Source organism: Theobroma umbraticum, unplaced genomic scaffold (assembly GCF_002168275.2).
Source record: "Theobroma umbraticum cultivar Fairchild unplaced genomic scaffold, ASM216827v3 scaffold_67.0, whole genome shotgun sequence".
In the NCBI taxonomy this organism is placed as follows: domain Eukaryota; kingdom Viridiplantae; phylum Streptophyta; class Magnoliopsida; order Malvales; family Malvaceae; genus Theobroma; species Theobroma umbraticum.
The window spans coordinates 6,470,728-6,492,461 of NW_018397262.1; the positions used below are offsets into that span (position 1 = coordinate 6,470,728).

The following is a 21,734-nucleotide window of genomic DNA, read 5'->3' on the forward strand; positions in this document are numbered from 1 at the left end:
ACTCATTCCTATTATTTTTTATCATTTTTACTGATTTTGACATTTTTGCATGGTTGGGAATTAATTAGATTGGCTTGGTGAGAATTTGGTTAGCAAAATTAGCGTATGCTTTTGGATATTTACATATTTTGATGTGAGTATTCGATTTTAGTTTATAAAGGGATGTTAGCTGGATGAAAAAAAATTATATATATTTTATATTTAAAGATTTAAAATTTTGTAAAGTGTAAAATTTTAGAGACTTTGAAGATATTACATTTGATTTATTATGATTTTATTGCCTGATATATTTATAAAATTTCGTCGCATGAATATATGGTGTCCGTCTGATTCCTAAACCTTGAATTTGGGGCATGACAATTACCTTGTTAGGCTATGTTACTTTTTGCGACAACTACCCCACATTATTATTTACAAATCTGAGATCTCCTTAGCCGATGGAATTGACTTCTGCATAGGCCAGGTCAAGGACTTAAGGTATCTAGTAAAGTCTTGCAACCGTCTAAAGAATCCATTTAACAGCAAAATAGACTGGTTTCAGATTCTATTTTCCTACTTCCTTGTCCTTTATAAGCCCCCCATTGCCCATTATTAGTTCAGTTTGCAAGTTTGTACGATTGGCAAAGCTTTGACATCAAAAGTTAAAAAGGTAAAAATTAATTTATCTTGTTTTGTTAGAAAAAGTGATTGATTTATTATGGTGAAGATAATTTATCATAATTTTTTTTAAATTAATATTTAATATATTAACAGTGTATACTATCAACTCACCAAATCTTAATATTTTATTAATGAAGGTAAAAAGTAAACATTATTTTGAACAAAATAAAAGGTTAAATATTAAAATCTAATACCGTTTTGAGACTTTATTATTATTATTTCTTTCAAAATAATATTCACTTTTTACCTTATTAAATAAAGTGTTAAGTTTTAGTGATGTGACAGTGTATAGAAGTTATTCATTATCAGTGCATTAATTATTTATTTTTTTTTGTTTGACAATTTGCTTGATTACCATGAATAATTAACACTTTCATATACTGAATTGACTTGTTACATGAATGATAAAACACGTTCTGTAAATCTCCAGGAGTGGTTTTATTCTTATGAAAATTCCTTGCATGCTAGCATTCATTAATTGGACCGATAATGTTGCCCAAGAATGAGTCAAGTCCATGTGGTTAGCTTAGCTGTGAGGAGTGCAAAACTAACACTGATTTGGATATGCAGATTGAGAAATTTATTAAATGCCATACTTACCTAACTCCCTCAAGTTGATACTATCCACAATGAATATCAATTCCAGTACAGTCAACCTCAGTGTCAAGTATTGTTGACATTGTACCTCCAAGTTAAGACATGCTTGGGTTTTCCCGATTTCTTGAGACATTCCAAATTGAATCATGGAGAGAAAATCAACTGAAGGCTTTCGAATGTGTTTTTTGTGCGCTTGTATGCTACTGTTTATCTTGGGAGCCTCTGCTGCAGCAGACAATATTACTCCAAACCAATCTATCCGAGACGGTGAAACTCTAGTTTCAGGTGATGGAAGCTTCGAATTGGGATTTTTCAGTCCACGTAATTCAACAAAGCGTTACCTAGGAATATGGTACAAAGTTTCTCCGGAGACAGTAGTTTGGGTAGCCAACCGAGAGGCTCCTCTTACCAATCATTTTGGAGTTTTAAATGTCACTGAACAGGGTACTGTTATCATCCTGGATAAAAAACCTAGCATTATTTGGTCATCCAGTGGAATAAGAACTGCTGAAAACCCAGTTGTGCAGCTCTTGAACTCGGGAAATCTTGTTGTAAAAGATGGAAACGATAGTAGCTCAGAAAACTTCGTATGGCAAAGTTTTGACTATCCTTGTGACACCTTACTGCCTGCAATGAAGCTTGGAAAAAATTTTGTTACTGGCAGGAACTGGTCTCTAACGTCATGGAAGAGCCCAAATGATCCTGCTCGAGGCCAGTTTTCGGCGTCGATAGATCCTCAGGGGTTTCCTCAGCTAGTCGTTAGAAACGGAAGTGTAATACTTTATAGAGGAGGGTCATGGAATGGAAAACGTTTCACAGGGACTCCTGAGTTGGAACAGGTTGAATCTTCTAATTTGTTCAAGTATGAATTTGAATTGAATAAGAATGAGGTGTACTACAAAGGTGAGCCCTCTGGTTCACTGACTTCAAGGTTAGTTGTGAATCAATCAGGCTTTCTGGAGCGCTTTGTAGGACCAAACTTACGGCATGCCATCTATTTTGCTCCTCGTGATGAATGTGACTATTATGCAGTATGTGGTGTATATGCTATCTGCGTCACCGGTAACTCCCCATCATGTGCTTGCTTGGATGGTTTTGAACCAAAGTCCCCTATGGATTGGAACAATTTAAAATGGTCTGGTGGGTGCGTTCGAAGGACTCCATTTGATTGCAGAAGTTCTGTGTTTACAAGGCACCCTGGGATGAAATTGCCAGACACATCACATTCTTTTTTGAACAAAAGCATGAGTCTTACAGAATGCCAAGAAGAGTGCTTAAGGAACTGCTCTTGCATGGGGTATGCAAATTCAGATATCCAACGAGGAGGGAGTGGATGCTTGCTTTGGTTTGACAACCTTAATGATATGAGAGTATTCACCAGTGGAGGACAAGATCTCTACATACGGATGGCCAATTCAACATCAGGTATCTCTCTAGCAATTATATAATGAAGCAGGGAATTTAAATCGATCACTTACTTTTTCTTCCTAACTTTCCAAGAAGCTATTTGTTTAGTTATTTTGATATTGTTGTTTTGCTGAAAGAAATGAAAAGACAGTGTGAAGGAAAGAGGGGGATTCATAAACTAAAAGCATTTTTGGTGTTGCAGCTCCTCTTGTTCAAAGCAAAAACTCGAGTAAGAAGAAGAAAGTGGCACTTATTTTCATCCCAGTAATATTAATAGGAGTGATTTTGGGAGGATTGATCTTCTGGATGATGTGGAAGAAACTCAGAAAGCAAGGTAACTACTAACTTTACTGATCATGACCAATGGTTTTTGATTAATAGAAATGAAAGTCTACCAAAGTTTGGTAGATATTATGTTATTTTCAAACAAGGTAGTTGCTCATCATAGAATTATCATTTCATTTTTGACTAACTCTCTTTAATTCTCCTACTGTCTTATGAAAAGAACACAATAGGAGAAACAGTTACAACATTGAAGGTGGAAAGGACGGCATGGAGTTACCAATATTTGATTTAAACACTATAGTGAAAGCCACAGATAACTTTTCAAACAACAATAAGCTAGGACAAGGAGGTTTTGGACCTGTTTACAAGGTAAATTTAAGGAAATGCTAACTGGATTAGCTATGCTTTTCAGAAGAGAGAAAAATAGGAATGTTAACGTTTGTAAGTAATGATTTTCAGGGTACATTGCCAGACGGGCAAGAGATAGCAGTAAAGAGACTTTCTAAAAGTTCTGGGCAAGGATTGGAAGAGTTCAAAAATGAAGTTGGATTGATTGCAAAGCTTCAGCACCGGAATCTAGTGAGACTTCTTGGCTTTAGCATTGAAGGAGATGAAAAGATGTTGATCTATGAGTACATGCCCAACAAAAGCTTGGACTACTTTATTTTTGGTTTGATCCTCAAATCACAGCATTCTTTTCCATGTTTTCTCTGAGATTCAATTAGACAATGCACTAACATGGTTCAGACATTAATTAGATCAAACAAAAAGCAAAGTACTAGATTGGAAAAGGCGGATGCATATCATTGGTGGAATTGCTCGAGGACTTCTTTATCTCCATCAAGACTCTAGACTAAGGATTATACATAGAGATCTCAAAGCCAGCAATGTCTTACTAGACAATGATATGAACCCCAAGATTTCAGACTTTGGCATGGCAAGAACAGTTTGGGGTGATCAAACTGAGGCAAACACAAATAAAGTTGTTGGAACTTAGTAAGCAGCCTAAACATACACTGAGTTGCACTTAAATTTTAGTTTTGCCTTGCTTTTGGAAGCCTTGAGCCAATACCAGACTGTGCTATAACCATCTTATGTTATTTCTAAACTATTACTTTGTTTCCGTTGTTCTTTTTCTTTCAGTGGTTATATGCCTCCTGAATATGCTGTAGATGGACTCTTCTCAATAAAATCTGATGTCTTTAGCTTCGGTGTGTTAGTAGTTGAGATTATAAGTGGGAAGAAGAACAGAGGATTCTTCCACCCAGATCACAGCCATAATCTTCTTGGACATGTAAGCAGGAAGGAACAAAATATTCTTTAGAATTGACTGTTAAAAAAGCATTTCACATGTGATTGTAATGTTTCAGGCATGGAAACTGTGGACGGAAGAGAGGCCGTTGCAGTTGATTGACAGCACCTTGGGTGATTGTTTTGTGGTGTCTGAAGTTCTGCGATGTGTTCATGTGGCTCTGCTATGTGCCCAAACACGACCAGAGAATAGGCCAAATATGTCATCCGTAGTTCTAATGTTAGGTAGTGAGAATCCATTACCTGCACCAAAACAGCCTGGTTTTTTCACTGAAAGGAATCTGCCTGAATCAGAATCTTACTCATCAAGCCATCACGAATCAGCTTCAGTAAATGAAGTTACCATCTCAGAGGTAGAGGCACGATAGAAGATGGATCCTTGACAAAAGGAATGAAGCATTGCATGGTTTCCATGGATAAGAAGACATGAATAGCCTACAAACTTCTGGGGTAAAATATTGTCCCTGTCTGTTGCCTATCTAAAGAGCTATAGTGATTTTAATTAAGCAGGTTTGTAGATATATAACTACACTCACCAGACAATGGGCTGAAGATATGCAATTTTCTTGGCAATAATGAGCTAAGACATGTGTTACCTGGTATAGTTGATATCCATTTATCTCTTTCTCTGCAACCTCTTCAGTTGTCTATCACTGTTTTTAAGTTGCAAAAGTACAATGACTCTAGTCTCTTTACTGAAACACTAAAAACATGCCCATTGTACATCAGAGTCAAACCTGATCAAAATAAAGCCTATTAATCAGAGCTCTATCAGCTGCATTATTAGTCTACACTACCTCTCACTGAGCTAGCTAGGATTTGCAATAAAATGTTTATAAAGAATATGATGTTGGAATTCTAGCAGAATTCTTGTGCTCACCAACCCTCTGAGGATATCTGTACTTGTTTAGATTATACGATGATGAAGTACATATAGAGCTACTCAGTTGCTTCATCAATGGATTTTTTACAGTAAAACTGACTCTGACTGCCGTTGTTTGGCTATTTTCTGAATTGCCTTTCAACTCTGTCTTAATTGTTTATGACCTTCATAAAAAATTAGTTGAGACTGAGACTTCAGTAACATCCTCTGCAAAGCTTGATAACGTGGTTTGACACAGGAAGTGTTCTGATCCATGTTTCAGTAAACCATAATAAAACTCAGAAAGAATTAATTCCTTTTTCCATGTAGCCAAGTAAGCATTTGAGGGAAATGAACAAACCTAGGCTTTTGTAGCGTGGATCATCAATTTGGTTTCCAGTAAGTTTTAGTTAAGAAATTACTAAATGAACACCTTTAGAATAATTCTGAAAATTCAAAAGACTTGGAAGAAATTCAGATATCTTGTTATCGAATAAATTTTCAGTAGAAAGTTGGAGTAGGATCCTGTTTACTCGAATTTCCTTCTGATTGGGAATTGGGATGCCTAATACTAGTAGTATTCACTGTGTGGTGGTATCCAACAAAAGATAATACTTAATGAAAAAAAGAGAGGGTATGTTAGAATGTTAAACGGTTTATTAAGATAATAATTGATGTTGAGGATTTGCTTGTTGTCAGATGACATTAAGAACAATAGGAGCATTAGTATGCTGCAGAAACTGCAATATCCTTGCCAAAAGAATTTCAATCAAACATGCTAAAATCCTTCATTTTGAAAGAGAGTTAGTTTTGTTTGTATAATTAGTTGCAGCTTGAATTGGTAGGGCAGTCTGCAGTGATTTTTGTGATAAACTTGACCCTTTGGCACTTGCCTACTTTTCAGGATTTCCCTTCTTAAACTGGCATCTCGAAATTGAAGTGTCAATCCTGTCATTCTTTATGGTTTAGCTTTACAAACAAATAAAATCACATTAGGTTAAAATCCTGTTAATTGTCATCTTGTTACCCCAGTCCTGTCGGTTCTTTGGTTTTGGCATTCTGTTGAGCAGTCAATGATCTTAAATATCAGTTATATTTGAAAAATGAAGAACACTGGTTTACATTAAATGTTTAAATGCGGTAAGCTAACAGAAAGAACAGAGAGAAGAACTGAGAAAAGGGTACTAACTCAATTAAATTTCATTAATTGAAAGCATGTATACATCTCTGCATAAGCAGTATGCAACACAAGAATTAATTCAAACAAAGGATCATTAGTTCTTCTGGTATACTCTTAACAGAATGCAGAAGGCATAAATCCTGTCTGTGCATGCATACGCCGCATGTCACTGTCACAAAACAAAGGCAACAAGTAAACCAAAAAAATGACAGACAAAAGCATGTGCAAGGGTGGATGAGGGTCTGTCATCCAAGTCTCACTCTCAATACATACGTTCCGGATTCTTTTGACCAGGACAGTATTTATTTCTTTTCAATTTTTGAAAAAAGACAAGTAAATTTTACAAAATCAAGTGTCATGATACTGTTTGACTTTGAAGAATAATTATACATTACCGTTCCCTTCAATGGGAAGTGCTACACCATCTCCACTATTATTGGTATATTTAGAAAAGGCCATGCATATGATGAAGATGACAGAAACAACAGATACTTTGATGGGATTCTCACGGTGCTGCCGATGAAAACTATATGCAACAACTGAGAAAATGTATTGAACAATGGCACAAATCAAAGCAAACATGTCGATGAAGGAATAGAGAGGCTTGGCGGTTGAAGATGGGGGCTGAAACCAACATCTCATGCCCTGCCGCTTAAAAACAAGTTTTGCTTTACTTCCCCTATCAAAGAGCTCCATGATGCAAATGAACATGGCAAAAAGAGACACGACCATGGCGATTAGTGAATAATGAGGTTTTCTTGGGAAGGCACATTGCTCCAAAGCCACCAAAAAAATCTCTAAAATTATATTGCTGAGCATAAAGCTGCATTCCGAATTGACCTACAAAATTGAAATAAAAGGGTTTTAGTGGCTAAGCTCTCGTAGCAGCTGCTGTGTTTTTAGACCAAATGTGCTTATCATGTCTCAAGAACAGTTACGAATGGACATTTTTCTAATTTAGTACGACCAACAAAATAACAATCTTGCATTGAAAAGATATCAATCAAGGTAATATGAATTTGGTGTCAATGAAAGACCTATGCATCCAACCAAACCATGGATATTTTGATAAGAGTCACCACTTTTGTCTTCAAAATTAAATTTATGAGTAAAAACTCAAATATAGGTTTGCGTTTCTATCTGCAATATATATAGTTCAAATCCAAATCTTCAAAAAGAACAGACTGATTCATATCAAAACTCAAAAAAAGGTTCATGAACCAGGTTCAATTGCAGCGGGTTACAGTGGGACTCTAGTGGATATGAATATCATATCAGTTTTCTTGGTTCTGGAATTTACAGAAAGAAAAGAAGGGATGCTTCTAAGTTTTGAGTTCTTGGACAATCCTTGAATTAGCAAAACAATTATTTCTAAGCAACCTAGTGTGTGCTGGAGTTGCAACAAATCAAACTGGGAGAATTCTAATGGAAGAGGCATATACTTACAGTTTTGAACCAACATTGGAGGGCTACTTTTAAGGGATCCTTCTCAAACACAGCAAAAAGCTTCCAAATCTACAAACCAAGGGATTTTCTACTCACTTTCCAAGAAAACTACATGTTCGAGACTAGTAACAGCTTAATAATGTACCTTGACACTTTCAGCATGTGGTAAGATATCTAATGTAAAAAAACTTTAAAGAAAAAGAATTGTGAATTCAGATGGGATTGAGTATTGATTAATGAAACTTACAGGTCCAGAATATTTAATGCATTTTGGAGACTTGCCATGACTAAGTTCTCTGCCCTCACCAATATCCAACCTTCAATGCCAGGGTGGAAATTAAAATTTTGAATCAGTATAGCACTAAACAAGGCTTCATTTTTGTAATTCCCAACTTTTTCAAGTCAGTTTTATGCTTGGCCCAAAAAGAAAAGATAAAAGATCAGTTTTAAGGAGTGCATCACCAGTAGAAGAAAGGTTCTCTGCTCTGGCTTTCAGACCAGGCATCATATTGGGGACATAAATCGTGTCCATTACGATGGCGCGGGTCAATCTGCAAGAACATAAAAAAAGAACAGTTACTAATGGACATTTTTCTAATGTAGAAACAATCTTGCACTGAAAAGATATCAATGAAGGCAATATCAATTTGGTGTCAAGGAAGACCTATGCATCCAACCCAAATTCACCATTTTTGTATTCAAAATTAAATCTAGAATTAAAAGCTTACAAAAATGTAGTCCCGTTAATTTGTTTGTCAAAATCTGATTTACTATCTCCAACCCAAATTTTCTAAAAGCACAGACTGATGTATATCAAAAGTCAAAAGGTTCATCAACCAGGTTCAATTACGGAGGCTTACAGTGAGACTCCAGAGAATATAAATGTGCTACATCAGTTTTCTTGTTTCTGGAATTTACAGAAAAAGAAGAATGGAAAACTCTTCCAAGTTTTGTGTTCTTACATAAAACTTGAACTAGCAAAACAGTTGCTTCTAGGCAACCTAATGTGGGCTATCGTACAAATCGAAACAGGGAGAATTTGGAAGAAGCATATACTTACATTTTGCAGCCAATGTTGGAAGCGGTTTAGATTCTTGTTAGACAAACCTTTCCGAACCTACAAACATTAAAGGATTTTCTAGTCACTTCCCAAGAAGACCACACGTTAAAGACTAGTAACAGCCTCATAATGCACCCTGGCACTTTCAGCAGGTGGCAGCCGTGGTGTGGAAGTTTCTGGTTTCAGTGATATTTCCTGTCGAGAACCTTTCATTTGGAAATCAATTTCATCAACCATCAGAATCTTTTCTGTTGGGCTCGGCAAGATATGGCCATTAGGAACAATGGTTTCATTCGGTTTCTACGACAAATTGTAATTAGATGCAGCTTCTGTTTCCATCAAGTTCCACCTACAATGTTTGAATAAATATAAAAACCAAATTATACAAACCAGAAGCAACCAACAAAAAGGTAGCACGAAATTAATATTATTAGGAGACAGACCAGAGCTCCTCGGCCACAACTGCAAGATCTGTCAGACTCCTCCTTGTCCTATAACTTTTGTAGACTTTTTGTATCATAGTTGCAGCAGCATCAAGTTCACCAACGGGCTTTGGAGGCAGCGACATCATCAATTTATGGTGCTTTGTAGTGGGCTCTGTTATTTGAACTTTTCCATGCAGTTTATCATCGGAATCACCATCCTTGATGCTTATGGACCTCTCCATCATTACATTACCCAAACCATCAAATTTGCCAAGAGAGTCCGTATTATCATTATCTTGTTGAAAATGTCCCATTAATTAGCAAAGTATGCAAGGGCTGGGCAGGTGAATTGTACCGGTTGTATCATACAGGCCGCTGGCAAGCAGTTTCAACGGTCAAAAAGCTACTGCCCCTCCCCCTACCTGGAAAATACGAGGCAATTCGAAAACAGTTAAACTTTTATGTGTTTTATTTTTATTTTTTTTTCCGAAGACTTAAGTCCAATAGAAAACACAATTGAACTTTACGTGTTAGGCATAAATAATTTCTCCCATTTCCATGAAAGAGCCAGAAGGAAAGAACTCAATATGATACAAATTTTTACTCATACTACAAGTGGGGATGATAAAAATATTAAAGACAATGATATTGATACTAACCTTAAAATTAATTTTTAAGTTTTTAAGTTTGGTGTTCTAACACATTATGCATCACCGTCATCAATTTGAAGAAGAGATGCAAGACTAGAAATTGAGAAACCAGTGGAAGGCTTTTCAATGGAGCTTTCCTTGTGCTTGTTTCTTTTCTTTGTTTTAAGAGCCTGTACACTATACACTATTACTCTTGGAAAATCTATAAAAGATGGTGAAACTCGTCTCAGCTGATGGTAGCTTTGAATTGGGATTTTTCAGCCCAGATAGATCAAAAAGCCGATATTTAGAAGTTTGGTACAAAGTATCTACTAGAACTGTTGTATGGGTAGCCAAACAGAAAAGCTCCTATTTCTGATTTCTCAGGAGTTCTAAGTTTCAGTGACCAAGGAATTCTGGCTCTTCAGAATAGCACAAAAAGCATTGTTTGGTCTTCCAATACGTCAAGAACAGCACACAACCCAGTTGCTCAGCTATTGGAGTCAGGGAATTTTGCAGTGAAAGACAGAAATGAGAGTAGCCTGGAGAACCTTATGTCGCAAAGTATTGATTATCCTCGTGATAATTTTTTACCAGGAATGAAGCTTGGTAGAAATTTTGACACTGGTTTTGAGATATATATATCATCCTGGAAAAGCATAGATGATCCAGCTCAAGGCGAATATTCTTTAAGGATAGATCACCGTGGACTCCTACAAATAGTGGTCAGGAAGGAATCAGAAACATTGTTTAGATCAGGGGCATGGAATGGTCATTATTTCCTAGGCCGGAAGCCTAATCTTAAATCAGGTACTTTATGTTCATATGAGCTAGTCTTGAACAGGAAGGAGATATACTTCAAATATGAGCTCCAAAACAATTCAATTCTATTAAGGTATGCAATGAACCCGTCAGGTCTCATGCAACGGTTCACATGGAACGAAAGGAACCATGATTGGCTGATTTTCTTCACACCTCAGGCAGATCAGTGTGCTACTTATGCTTTATGTGGCGCATATGCTACCTGCAGCACCAACGGGTCTCTTCCATGTGAATGCCTGGAAGGATTTGTGCCCAAAACCCCAGCTTTTCGTGATTGGAATACAGGAGAATGGTCTGAGGGATGTCTTTGGAGGACACCATTGGTTTGTGATGGTGGAGATGGCTTTCTCAAGCAGACTCTGTTGAAATTTCCAGATACTTCACATGCTTGGGCTAACAACACCATGAGTTATAGACACTGCATTAGGCGATTCTTACATTATAGCTGAAGTGTTAAGATGCATCAATGCAGCTCTCTATGTGTGCAACAGCACCCAGATGACAGACCAAATATGTCATCTGTGCTGGTATGTTGGCTGGTGACAGTACATTGCCTCAACCAAATCTGCCTGGTTATTTCTTTGTAAGAAATCTGCATTCAACCATGTCCACATCAAGCAAGCATGAATCTCAATCAAATGAATTCATGATTACTTTGTTAGAGCCATGCTAGAAGCTATCATATCATAGAAAGAAATTGTAACAGGACAGTGTCACAATTAAAGGAGATTATTTCTTTGTTATGTCTTGGTGCTTGCTTCCTCTTTTTCTGCTATCAGTAAAGTTCTACACTAAACTTGAAAAATCTACAGCAAGGTCTGTCATAAACTCAATTAATGCAGTTGTTTACAAATATCTAAAGGTTGCAAATGTAATTAAAAGCATCCTGATGTTGCCATCCAATTGGAACTTCATCATGCCTATGATCATTTATTGATTAATTATTAAAAATTTCTTTCATTCATTCAAAATCACAAAATTAAGCCTTTATGATTAGACTTTAGAAGATGACTTACTGCCAATGGGGTTTACCTTGTGACTTCTTTTGTTTAGTTTAATTCAAGGTAAATGACTGATTAGCTGCCCTTCTGACAAATAAAAGTTTGCATGCATGATAGAACAGGAAAAAATTTAATCAAATGGAAGCCAGCTGTATGTGTTTCAGTCAAACCGAGCACATAGTTCTTTGAAACGTTGATGCATTGTGTAATATCAACAATTTTGAACTTTCTAGTACCATCTGACAGAGACATGCACTAGAAATTGTACCTGTCCTAAGAAGCTGTAGAGACAACAAGATCTTCTTCTGCAATTTCCTATTCCATTTTTTGGGAAACAAAATTATCGTTATTGAGAGTTCATTTCAATTTTATTTCAGCACCCAGAAAGCACAACTTATCTATCTCTAATTGCTGGTGGATAGTGCCAGCAGCAAACCTTGAAAGGCAGTAAAAGATGCGAGCCTGAAAAGCTTTCCTTCTTATAATAAAAAACATAAATAACAGACATGGGATATAGGTAATTCTTGGAAATCCAAAAGATGTATTCCCCCTTTCCAAAAATTTGGATAGAACTTGGTAGTTTTAACTCAACTTGGTAAGGGTGGCCTCCGCCTGACATTAGTAACTTTAGCACAAGATTGCCTAGCAGTCAGAAACACAAAAATTACAGTCAAAGCAGCAACTTTTTCTATGCTATTTCTATTTTCACATATCCTTTTTCAATCTTTTCTGTTTGAACCATGGACCACAACAGTAGACGTAGAAACTTCCAGTTGAGTAACGTAAATGAACTTTGTTATTGCCAATTCAATGACTCTTGGATTCAAGAAAACCTAGAAAACCATGGGTGATATTCTGATAGGCCTTCATTTGTTGAAATATGCAAAAATTTCTCATATTAGGAATTCATATTCACAACCAGGGATGCATTTTTGTTTTATTGTCAATTGTCAGGTCAATACTTCAACTGTATATCCTCAAAAATTATGTTCTTATTACTGAGGACTGCTGATGGCAGTTTAAAAAACATGACAAACGTGGGATAGGATCTACCAGAAACTAGAGCTTGTTTTACTTTTCTAAAACTCCTCCTTCCATCAATTATTACTGTCTTTGAATAGACAAAGTCCATTATTAGCAAAATAATGCAAGGTTTCTCAATGGAGCTTGTTCTCTGTTTGCTTCTTTTCTTTATTACAAGAACTTCTGCACTAAACACTATTACACCAGGCCAATCCATAAAAGATGGTGAAACTCTGGTGTCAGCTGGTGGAAGCTTTGAACTGGGATTTTTCAGTCCCGGGAATTCTAAGAGTCGATATCTAGGAATTTGGTACAAGAAAGTATCAAGTGGGACTGTTGTATGGGTAGCGAACAGGGAAGCTTCTATTTCTGATACCTCAGGCGTTCTAAGTATCAGTGACAGGGGAATTCTCGCAATTTTGAATAGCACCAATAGCGCTGTTTGGTCTTCCAATACATCAAGAAATGCAAAGGACCCAGTTGCACAACTCCTGGAGTCGGGTAATTTTGTGGTGAAAGACAGAAATGATGATGATACGGAGAACCTTCTTTGGCAGAGTTTTGATTATCCTTGTGATACCTTTCTACCAGGAATGAAGATTGGAAGAAACTTTGTCACTGGTTTTGATAGGTATATATCATCCTGGAGAAGCACAGAAGACCCTGCTCCAGGCCAATATAGTATCAGGATAGATCCTCGGGGGTTGCCACAGTTTGTTCTTAAGAAGGGACCTGAAATATTGTTTAGAGCAGGATCATGGAATGGTGTTTACTTTACAGGGAAACCAGTGCTTAAAGCTAATCCAGTATATTCATATGAGTTCGTCTTGAATAAGAATGAGGTCTACTACAAATATGAGATGCAAAACAGTTCCACCTTTTCAAGGTACTTATTGAATCCATCAGGTCTAGCACAACGCTCCATATGGAATGAGAGAAAAAATGACTGGGAGGTTTTCTCAATAGCACAAGCAGATCAGTGTTCAATCTATGCCTTTTGTGGAGCATATGCTACTTGCACCACCAACAAGTCTCCTCCATGTACATGCTTGGAAGGGTTTGTGCGGAGTTCAGCATCCTCCACAGATTTGAACTCTGTAGATTGGTCAGATGGATGTACTCGAAGGACACCATTGACGTGTGATGATGGAGATAGCTTTCTCAAGCAGACTAGATTAAAAATACCAGATACATCGATATCTTGGGCAGACATGAGCATAAATCTCAAGGAATGTGAGAATTTGTGTTTGAAAAATTGCTCTTGCACAGCTTATGCAAATTTAGATATCAGAGAGGGAGGCCATGGCTGCTTGCTGTGGTTTGGGGACCTAATTGACATCTCAGACTTCACGGAGGGTGGACAAGACATTTACATCAGGCTGGCCACTTCAGATCTAAGTAATATTTCTTCTGTCTTTTGCACTTAGACTGATCAATGAAATTGGACATGTGATGCTGCTGATGCATGAAAAAGATTTACATTTTCAGCACCAATTGATTTAGGAGATGTGCTCAAACTCAGAACTTTTTCGATCATTCTTCAAATCTTTCAGATCACATTCAACGCAAAGGAAAGTTGAAGGAAAAGCAAAAAGCAGGAATTATAATCATCTCTCTCATTATAGCCACAGGAATGATGATAGTTGCATTTTTGTTGTATATCCGGAAGAAAAAGCTTAGAAAAGCAGGTAAACGAATTCAGTTACCAACGAAAAGCACTATCAAATAACAAATATACCTATTAACAATTTAATTTTTTTCTTGGAAATGAAAATAAAGCAAATTTGACTGAAAATGAAATTGGAATGTCAGACTATATTAGCTATTTTGTTTACATTTGAAAATTCTCAGTATTACAATCAGTTGTCAATCCATCTTATACTAGTTCAATGATAATCAGGTGAACAGGAAAAGGAAGAACTAGAATTGCCAGTATTTGATTTCGCGACGATAGCTAAGGCAACAAATAACTTCTCAAGAAACAACCAGCTGGGACAAGGTGGATTTGGTCCTGTGTACAAGGTAAATAAGCAATACCTTATAAGTTGTCTTTCACTCACTATTCCTTGACATTTTTACACATTATAAATTTTAAGGGTACATTGATAGAGGGGCAAGAAATAGCAGTAAAGAGACTTTCAAAGAATTCAGGACAAGGACCAGAAGAGTTCAAAAATGAAGTAACATTGATTGCCAAACTTCAGCACCGCAATCTTGTAAAGCTCTTTGGTTGTTGCATCAGGAGAGATGAAAGGATGTTAATCTATGAGTACATGCCTAACAAAAGTTTGGACTACTTTATTTTCGGTTTGAACCTAATATCTCAGAACTTCTTTTTATGCCAGTCTTGCATTTTCCATTTTTGTTATTTCTTTTTGTTTCTTTTTTGATGTTCTGCTTGAGTTCTTAGCTTATAGCCAGGGCAATTGTTGGTTGCAGATCCAACAAGAAGCAAATATCTGGACTGGCACAGCCGCATGCATATTGTTGATGGAATTGCTAGAGGGCTTCTTTATCTCCACCATGACTCTAGATTGAGGATTATCCATAGAGATCTCAAAGCAAGCAATATCTTACTAGATAATAGTATGAACCCAAAGATTTCAGATTTCGGGTTGGCTAGGAAGTTTGGAAGTGATCAGACTGAGGCCAATACTAAAAGAGTGGTCGGAACATAGTATGTTTAGCAAGACTTGTCTGGTACTTTTGTCCCATGTTCCTTTCAAAGTTCTAATTTAACATTATTTTTTGCAGCGGTTATATGTCACCTGAGTATGCCTTTGATGGGCTTTTCTCAATGAAATCTGACGTCTTTAGCTTTGGAGTTTTGGTTCTGGAGATAGTAGCTGGAAAGAGAAACAGAGGATTTTCCCATCCGGAACATGACCATAATCTTCTTGGACATGTAAGACTAAGCTATAACAGTTTACTTTTCTGTTTCAAAGAATAATATCAGTTCTGGTTTCAACTTTTCAGGCATGGAGATTGTGGATGGAAGAGAGGCCATTAGAACTAATTGACAATGCATTAGGTAACTCTTATATTGTGGCTGAAGTTTTAAGATGCATCAATGTAGCTCTATTATGCGTGCAGCGACACCCTCAAGACAGACCTAACATGTCAATGGTGCTGCTGATGTTGTCCGGCGAGACTATATTGCCTCAACCGAAGCAGCCTGGCTTTTTCATTGAAAGAAATCTGCCACTGACTTATTCTAAATCAGTCAAGCATGAACCATTCTCAGTATATGGATCAAATATAACAGAGCTAGAACCACGTTAACAGCTCCTCATACCATAAAAGCTCTAAGAGTATTCCTAAGAGTGTATGTTAAACATTCATACATTTCAAAATTAATGACAATGGTTTTTTCTTTTGACTTTTCTCATTTCTGTCCTTCAATGTTAGCTGTCTCCTTTGCCATGAGTATAGTTCTCTGAGTAAACATATCCATATTCTAGAGCAAGGGGAGTTCTTGTTCTGGCTGGTTAGCTAGGTGGTTTATGGTGGATTCTAGCATCTGCATCTTGTACTATAATTCAAGTTCCTCCTCAATGGTATGTTATTATATTTAGTAGATAGATACCTTAAGGTTTAACAACCTTACTTTGGAATTTTTATATAGTATCACTTGAACCAACATAATAGGAAACTTATGCAGTTCATGGAAGAAATGAGTTAAGATTTGTGTTGAGGCACTTCTCTAATTTCTGTGAGAACACAAGTTTACACCATGAATGCTTCAACGTTCATTTAATAGATTGTAAAAGGTTTCTTGAATTCATTCAAAATGATAATTAGCATAGGCTTGTAGAATGTAGATTTGGTCCTTAATTATTCCACCTTGGGTATCATTAACAGGAGGGTTAATGTTATAGTCAACTGGATTTACAGATTCACACTTCTGATGTTTAATTTGAGGAAATGACCAACTAGCTGCATCAAACAAGATATAATTTTCATCAAATGCGACCCATCTGCATCTGCTTAAGAAAATATAATGGGAAAGCACAAAAAGGTTGCAATACAAGACCTTACTGTTTCAGCAGAAATATTTGATGTTGACTGGTGTTTGGACAATTTTGTCTGCATGTATCAGAAGTTGGAACTAACTCAAGACCTCCTTTTGCATAATATTCCTTTTCCACTTATTTGGGAAAGTTACGGGAAAGCACCTGAGGGAACACCAACTAATTCTCTGTTTGGAATGCAGGAAAGCCGCAAGCCTCACCCTCTAGGAATTAGGAAATGGTAATCTTCTCTGATATTGAAAAGAAAAATGTATATGTACTTTAATTGGGAATAGTTCAATCCAAAAGGAATTTACACTTACCCTATGTGTTTATATATCCTTATTAGTTTCAAGGCTACGATCATGAAAATCCAATGGAGATTAGTTTTTTTTTTTTTCTCCTTTTTTATGTTTGTTTGTTTTGAAGGTCAAGATAGGTTGCTGTCCATCGGAGTTACTCAGATGCTCCATCAATGACTTTTGAAGAGAAACGCTGAGTTGACTTTTGACTATTGGCTGCTATGCTTTTTCAGCTGATGATTAAATTGATATTAAGACTTAATTACCATCCTCATTGAAGACATCTGATAACGCTATTTGAACCCGGAACTTTCCTGCTCCCATGTCAGAATAAACAGTAAAATCTGGGAAACCAAGAACTGCCGACCTACTTCCACGTTGACAAGCACAGGGTACCCTAAGTAGGACCTGAAGAAGCGTAAACAAGAAAAATTATAGGGCTGTTTCTGCTTTTGGGTGGCTTTACTTTCCTAATCCCTTCCCGAATTAAAGAATGCATGCTTAGAAAATCTATGGAAGGCTCTAAATGGAGATTGTCTTGTGCTTGTTTATGTTCTTCTTTTTGATTATAGAAACCTTCACACAAGACATTATTATTCCAGGACAGTCCATAAAAGATGGTGAAACTCTTAGATCAGCTGGTGGAAGCTTTGAACTGGGATTTTTTAGTCCTGGAAGTTCGAAGAACAGATTTGTAGGAATATGGTACAAGAAAATATCTCCTGGCACTGTTGTTTGGGTTGCGAACAGGGAAACTCCCATTTCTGATAGGTCAGGAGTTCTAAATATCACCAGTCAAGGAATTCTTGCTCTTTTGAATAGCAGCAATAGTCTTGTTTGGTCTTCAAATACATCAAAAATTGCAGAGAGTCCAGTTGCACAGCTCCTGGAGTCAGGAAATCTTGTAGTGAAAGAAAGAAATGACGACAACTTAGAGAACGTTTTGTGGGAAAGTTTTGACTATCCTTGTGATAACCTTTTATCTGGAATGAAGCTGGGAAGAAACTTTGTCACCGGTTTTGAGAGGTATATATCATCCTGGAAAAGCACAGAAGATCCTACTCCAGGCCAATATTCTTTAAGGATCGATCCTCGCGGATATCCACAATTAGTTCTTAAGAAGGGATCAGAAATATTGTTTAGAGCTGGGTCATGGAATGGTCTATATTTTTCAGGTAAGTCTGGTCTTGAGCAAAATCCAGTATATTCATATGACTTTGTCTTGAATAACATGGAGGTCTATTACAAATATGAGCATCGGAACAGTTCATTTGTGTCGAGGTATTCACTGAATCCACTGGGTGCTATTCAGCGTTTCATGTGGAATGAGAGGAAAAATGATTGGGAGATTTTCTCTACGGCTCAGGCAGATCAATGCGCAATCTATGCCTTTTGTGGAGCATATGCTACTTGCACAACCAATAAGTCTCCTCCATGTACATGCCTGGAAGGCTTCGTGCCGAGGTCAACTAATTCAGGAGATTTGAATTCTGTAGATTGGTCTGATGGATGTATTAGGAGGACACCCTTGGTTTGTGAGGGTAAAGATGGATTTCTTAAGCACACAGGGTTAAAGTTACCTGATACGTCACATTCTTGGGCTAACAAGAGCATAAGCCTCCAGGAATGTGAGAAAATATGTTTGAGAAATTGTTCTTGCACAGCATATGCAAATTTAGATATTTTGAAACGAACAGGATGCTTGATCTGGTTTAATGATCTGACTGACATGACCGAATTCACCGAGGTGGGACAAGACCTCCATATACGGCTGGCTGCTTCAGAGCTAGGTAAGACCTTTGCAATCCAAGGTTTTTTGGCATTTTCTTATATTCTGTGAAGATAAGTTTGAATATGTGCAATGTCAGTATATGAAAATAACTTGGAATTGGTGATGCTGAGGTTTTGGCCGAAGCTACTTTTTCAACAACTTAATTTTTTTTCTTTTGTTTCCTTTGCTACCTTCACTTCTCTTTGTGACATAGATTCCATGAATAGTCTGGCATGTTACTAAAAGGTTTATGATATATATCTGTTCATCTGAACTCAAAACCTTGTTCACTGAAAACTTTTTGATTTATGCCAGATCGCATTCAAAGTAAAAGGCAGTCAAAGGAAAAGCTTAAAGCAGGAATTATAGCCATCTCCATTGTAATTGCTACAGGATTGACGATACTGGTATTTGTGTTGTATGTATGGAAGAAAAAGTTTAGGAAGGAAGGTAAGCAAACTTAATTGCAGAACTTTTAATTACAAATTGCCGGGGGTGCCAATATTATCTTACACTTGTTCCGGAATGATCAGATGAGAAGAAGGAAGAGATGGAGTTGCCTATGATTGATTTTGCAACCATAGCTAATGCAACAAATAACTTCTCAGAAAACAACATGCTTGGGCGTGGTGGCTTTGGTCCTGTGTATAAGGTAGTAAAGCAATCTGCTGTAACTTTGTTCCTTGTTTTTTGCTACTTGCTTATTACTACTTTATATATTATGAAATGCAAGGGTATTTTGGTAGAGGGGCAAGAAATAGCAATAAAGAGACTTTCGAAGAATTCTGGACAAGGCCTTGAAGAGTTCAAAAACGAACTTACACTGATCGCCAAACTTCAGCATCGAAATCTTGTGAAGCTTTTTGGTTGTTGCATTAAGGGAGAGGAAAGGATGTTAATCTATGAATACATGCCCAACAAAAGTTTGGACTATTTTATTTTTGGTTTGAACTCAATCACTCATCATGTGCTATCCATTTTTTGAATTTAATCTGATGATTCATATGACCATGGAGCTAAGAATCATAATTGAAAAGTGCAGATAAAACAAGAAGCAAAGTACTAGACTGGCATAGGCGCATACGTATTGTTGATGGAATTGCTCGAGGGCTTCTTTATCTTCACCATGACTCTAGATTGAGGATTATCCATAGAGATCTCAAAACAAGTAATATTTTACTGGATAATAGTATGAATCCAAAAATTTCAGATTTTGGCTTGGCTAGGAAGTTTTGTGCAGATCAGACTGAGGACAAGACTAAAAGAGTGGTTGGAACATAGTATGTATTCCTAGACTCTGTTGGTCCTTGGTAATCTACTCCATGTTGCTTTTATGGTTTCTCATTTTTTTGCATTATTTTCCAGTGGTTATATGTCTCCAGAGTATGCCTTTGGTGGGCGTTTCTCTCCGAAATCAGACGTCTTCAGCTTTGGAGTGTTGGTTCTGGAGATTGTAACTGGGAAACGAAACAGGGGATTCTCAGGTCCAGATCAAGACCAAAGTCTCCTTGGACATGTAAGACTAAAGATATAATGATTTAATTTACTTTCTTGAACAAATATATAATCTTTTGTTTCAATATTTTTAGGCTTGGAGATTGTGGATGGAAGAGAGGCCATTAGAACTAATTGACAATGCATTAGGCGACTCTTATAATGCAGCTGAAGTGTTAAGATGCATCAATGTAGCTCTCTTATGTGTGCAACAACACCCGGAAGACAGACCAAACATGTCATTGGTGCTGCTCATGTTGTGCGGTGAGAGTACATTGCCTCACCCAAAGCAGCCTGGCTTTTTCTTGGAAAGGAATCTGCCTCCTGCAACTGATTCTGCATCAAGCAAGCAAGAATTGTGCTCACTGGGTGGATCTACCATTACAGCATTAGAGCCACGCTAGAAGCTCATATATGATAAAAATTCATAGAGGATTCCTAGGAATAAGTAAAACATTTAAACATTTCACCATAAATGGCAATGATTTTTTCATGATTTTTCTCATTTGGTGCTGGTAGTCAGTTTTTGCTGTCTATTGAAGTTCAACAGAAGTGGAATTCTTATTCTGACAGGTTTGCTACCTAGATTTTAACTTCTGGCACTTCCATCTTTCACTATAATTCAAGTTTCTCCCCACTGGTATGTTAAAATCTACCAGACACAAACCTTGAGGCCTAGCTCATGCATTCTGGAATTCCTCGTATATTAATTACACATGGAATATCAAATCGAATTGTAGATAATGCTGTGTGCTTAAAAACTGCATGGATTAGATGTGAAGTATTTTCCTAATCAAGATACCAGGGCACTTTTCCAATTGCTGTAAGAAACAAGAATAATGTCACCCTCTAGACAAGAGAGATTAAAAGAACATCAGCGTTTGAATGGTTAGTGTCAGCATCACCCCATAAATTTCTCAAAGCTCCATATTTCTAGTAGTTATGTTTGTTGGTTTTCCAAAAGACATTGTTTTTCAAACCACAAACATAACTGTTCTGTATGTTTCCAATTATTAACGTTATCTGTTGATAAAAATCAAAGAATAATTTGGCTAAATACTTAAATAAGCCCCTAGACTATATAAAAAAGTCAATTAGGCCTTTATCTTTTTATTTCATTCAAATAAGTCAATGAATTTTTATTTTGGGTCAGATAAGCCCTTTTCACTAATTATTGACTAACGAAAGTTAGTCAACTGTACACTAGGTAATTTTATACCACGTCATTTGCCACATGGCAAGTTGATGTATCATTTTGATTATGTCAGTGCCACCTGGCATTAAAACTTGCTGATTAGGAATTAGATTTTCCTATTTTACCCATTCAAATGTCTAAAAATAATTAGGTTGGGGATTTGAAAAAAAAATTAAAGAAAAAACCTAATTGCTTCAAATTAAGTCGTGATTATTCTTAACATAAGGTTTTTAACCAAAAAAAGCAATTGGATT

At 36.8% G+C, this 21,734-nt stretch overlaps 4 protein-coding genes and 1 pseudogene across 4 annotated transcripts; 4 read left to right on the forward strand and 1 right to left on the reverse strand.

Annotated features, from left to right (window-relative positions):
- The first annotated feature begins 1,403 nt into the window (after window positions 1-1,403).
- LOC110418940 (G-type lectin S-receptor-like serine/threonine-protein kinase SD1-1) lies at window positions 1,404-4,831 on the forward strand. Its single transcript, XM_021431762.1, has 7 exons — window positions 1,404-2,682; window positions 2,867-2,998; window positions 3,170-3,318; window positions 3,409-3,619; window positions 3,708-3,945; window positions 4,093-4,243; window positions 4,320-4,831. Exons 1-7 carry the CDS (start codon window positions 1,404-1,406, stop codon window positions 4,626-4,628), a joined length of 2,469 nt encoding a protein of 822 aa, XP_021287437.1. The 3' UTR covers window positions 4,629-4,831.
- A 1,485-nt stretch (window positions 4,832-6,316) lies between these two features.
- On the reverse strand, window positions 6,317-9,045 carry LOC110418861 (uncharacterized). The gene is made up of 6 exons (XM_021431686.1): window positions 8,944-9,045; window positions 8,809-8,865; window positions 8,211-8,299; window positions 7,996-8,065; window positions 7,749-7,817; window positions 6,317-7,142 (listed from the first exon to the last, which is right to left on the reverse strand). The coding sequence occupies exons 1-6, from the start codon at window positions 9,043-9,045 to the stop codon at window positions 6,687-6,689; spliced, it is 843 nt and encodes a 280-aa protein (XP_021287361.1). The 3' UTR covers window positions 6,317-6,686.
- A 1,049-nt stretch (window positions 9,046-10,094) lies between these two features.
- LOC110418862 (G-type lectin S-receptor-like serine/threonine-protein kinase At4g27290 pseudogene) lies at window positions 10,095-11,133 on the forward strand (annotated as a pseudogene).
- A 1,509-nt stretch (window positions 11,134-12,642) lies between these two features.
- LOC149527028 (G-type lectin S-receptor-like serine/threonine-protein kinase At4g27290) lies at window positions 12,643-16,138 on the forward strand. Its single transcript, XM_089783908.1, has 7 exons — window positions 12,643-14,106; window positions 14,262-14,396; window positions 14,609-14,730; window positions 14,805-15,015; window positions 15,148-15,385; window positions 15,463-15,613; window positions 15,685-16,138. The coding sequence occupies exons 1-7, from the start codon at window positions 12,831-12,833 to the stop codon at window positions 15,988-15,990; spliced, it is 2,439 nt and encodes an 812-aa protein (XP_089640034.1). The 5' UTR covers window positions 12,643-12,830; the 3' UTR covers window positions 15,991-16,138.
- Window positions 16,139-17,121: 983 nt separating this feature from the next.
- LOC110418950 (G-type lectin S-receptor-like serine/threonine-protein kinase At4g27290) lies at window positions 17,122-20,852 on the forward strand. The gene is made up of 7 exons (XM_021431778.2): window positions 17,122-18,810; window positions 19,107-19,241; window positions 19,325-19,443; window positions 19,525-19,735; window positions 19,834-20,071; window positions 20,157-20,307; window positions 20,381-20,852. The coding sequence occupies exons 1-7, from the start codon at window positions 17,547-17,549 to the stop codon at window positions 20,687-20,689; spliced, it is 2,427 nt and encodes an 808-aa protein (XP_021287453.2). The 5' UTR covers window positions 17,122-17,546; the 3' UTR covers window positions 20,690-20,852.
- Window positions 20,853-21,734: the final 882 nt, after the last annotated feature.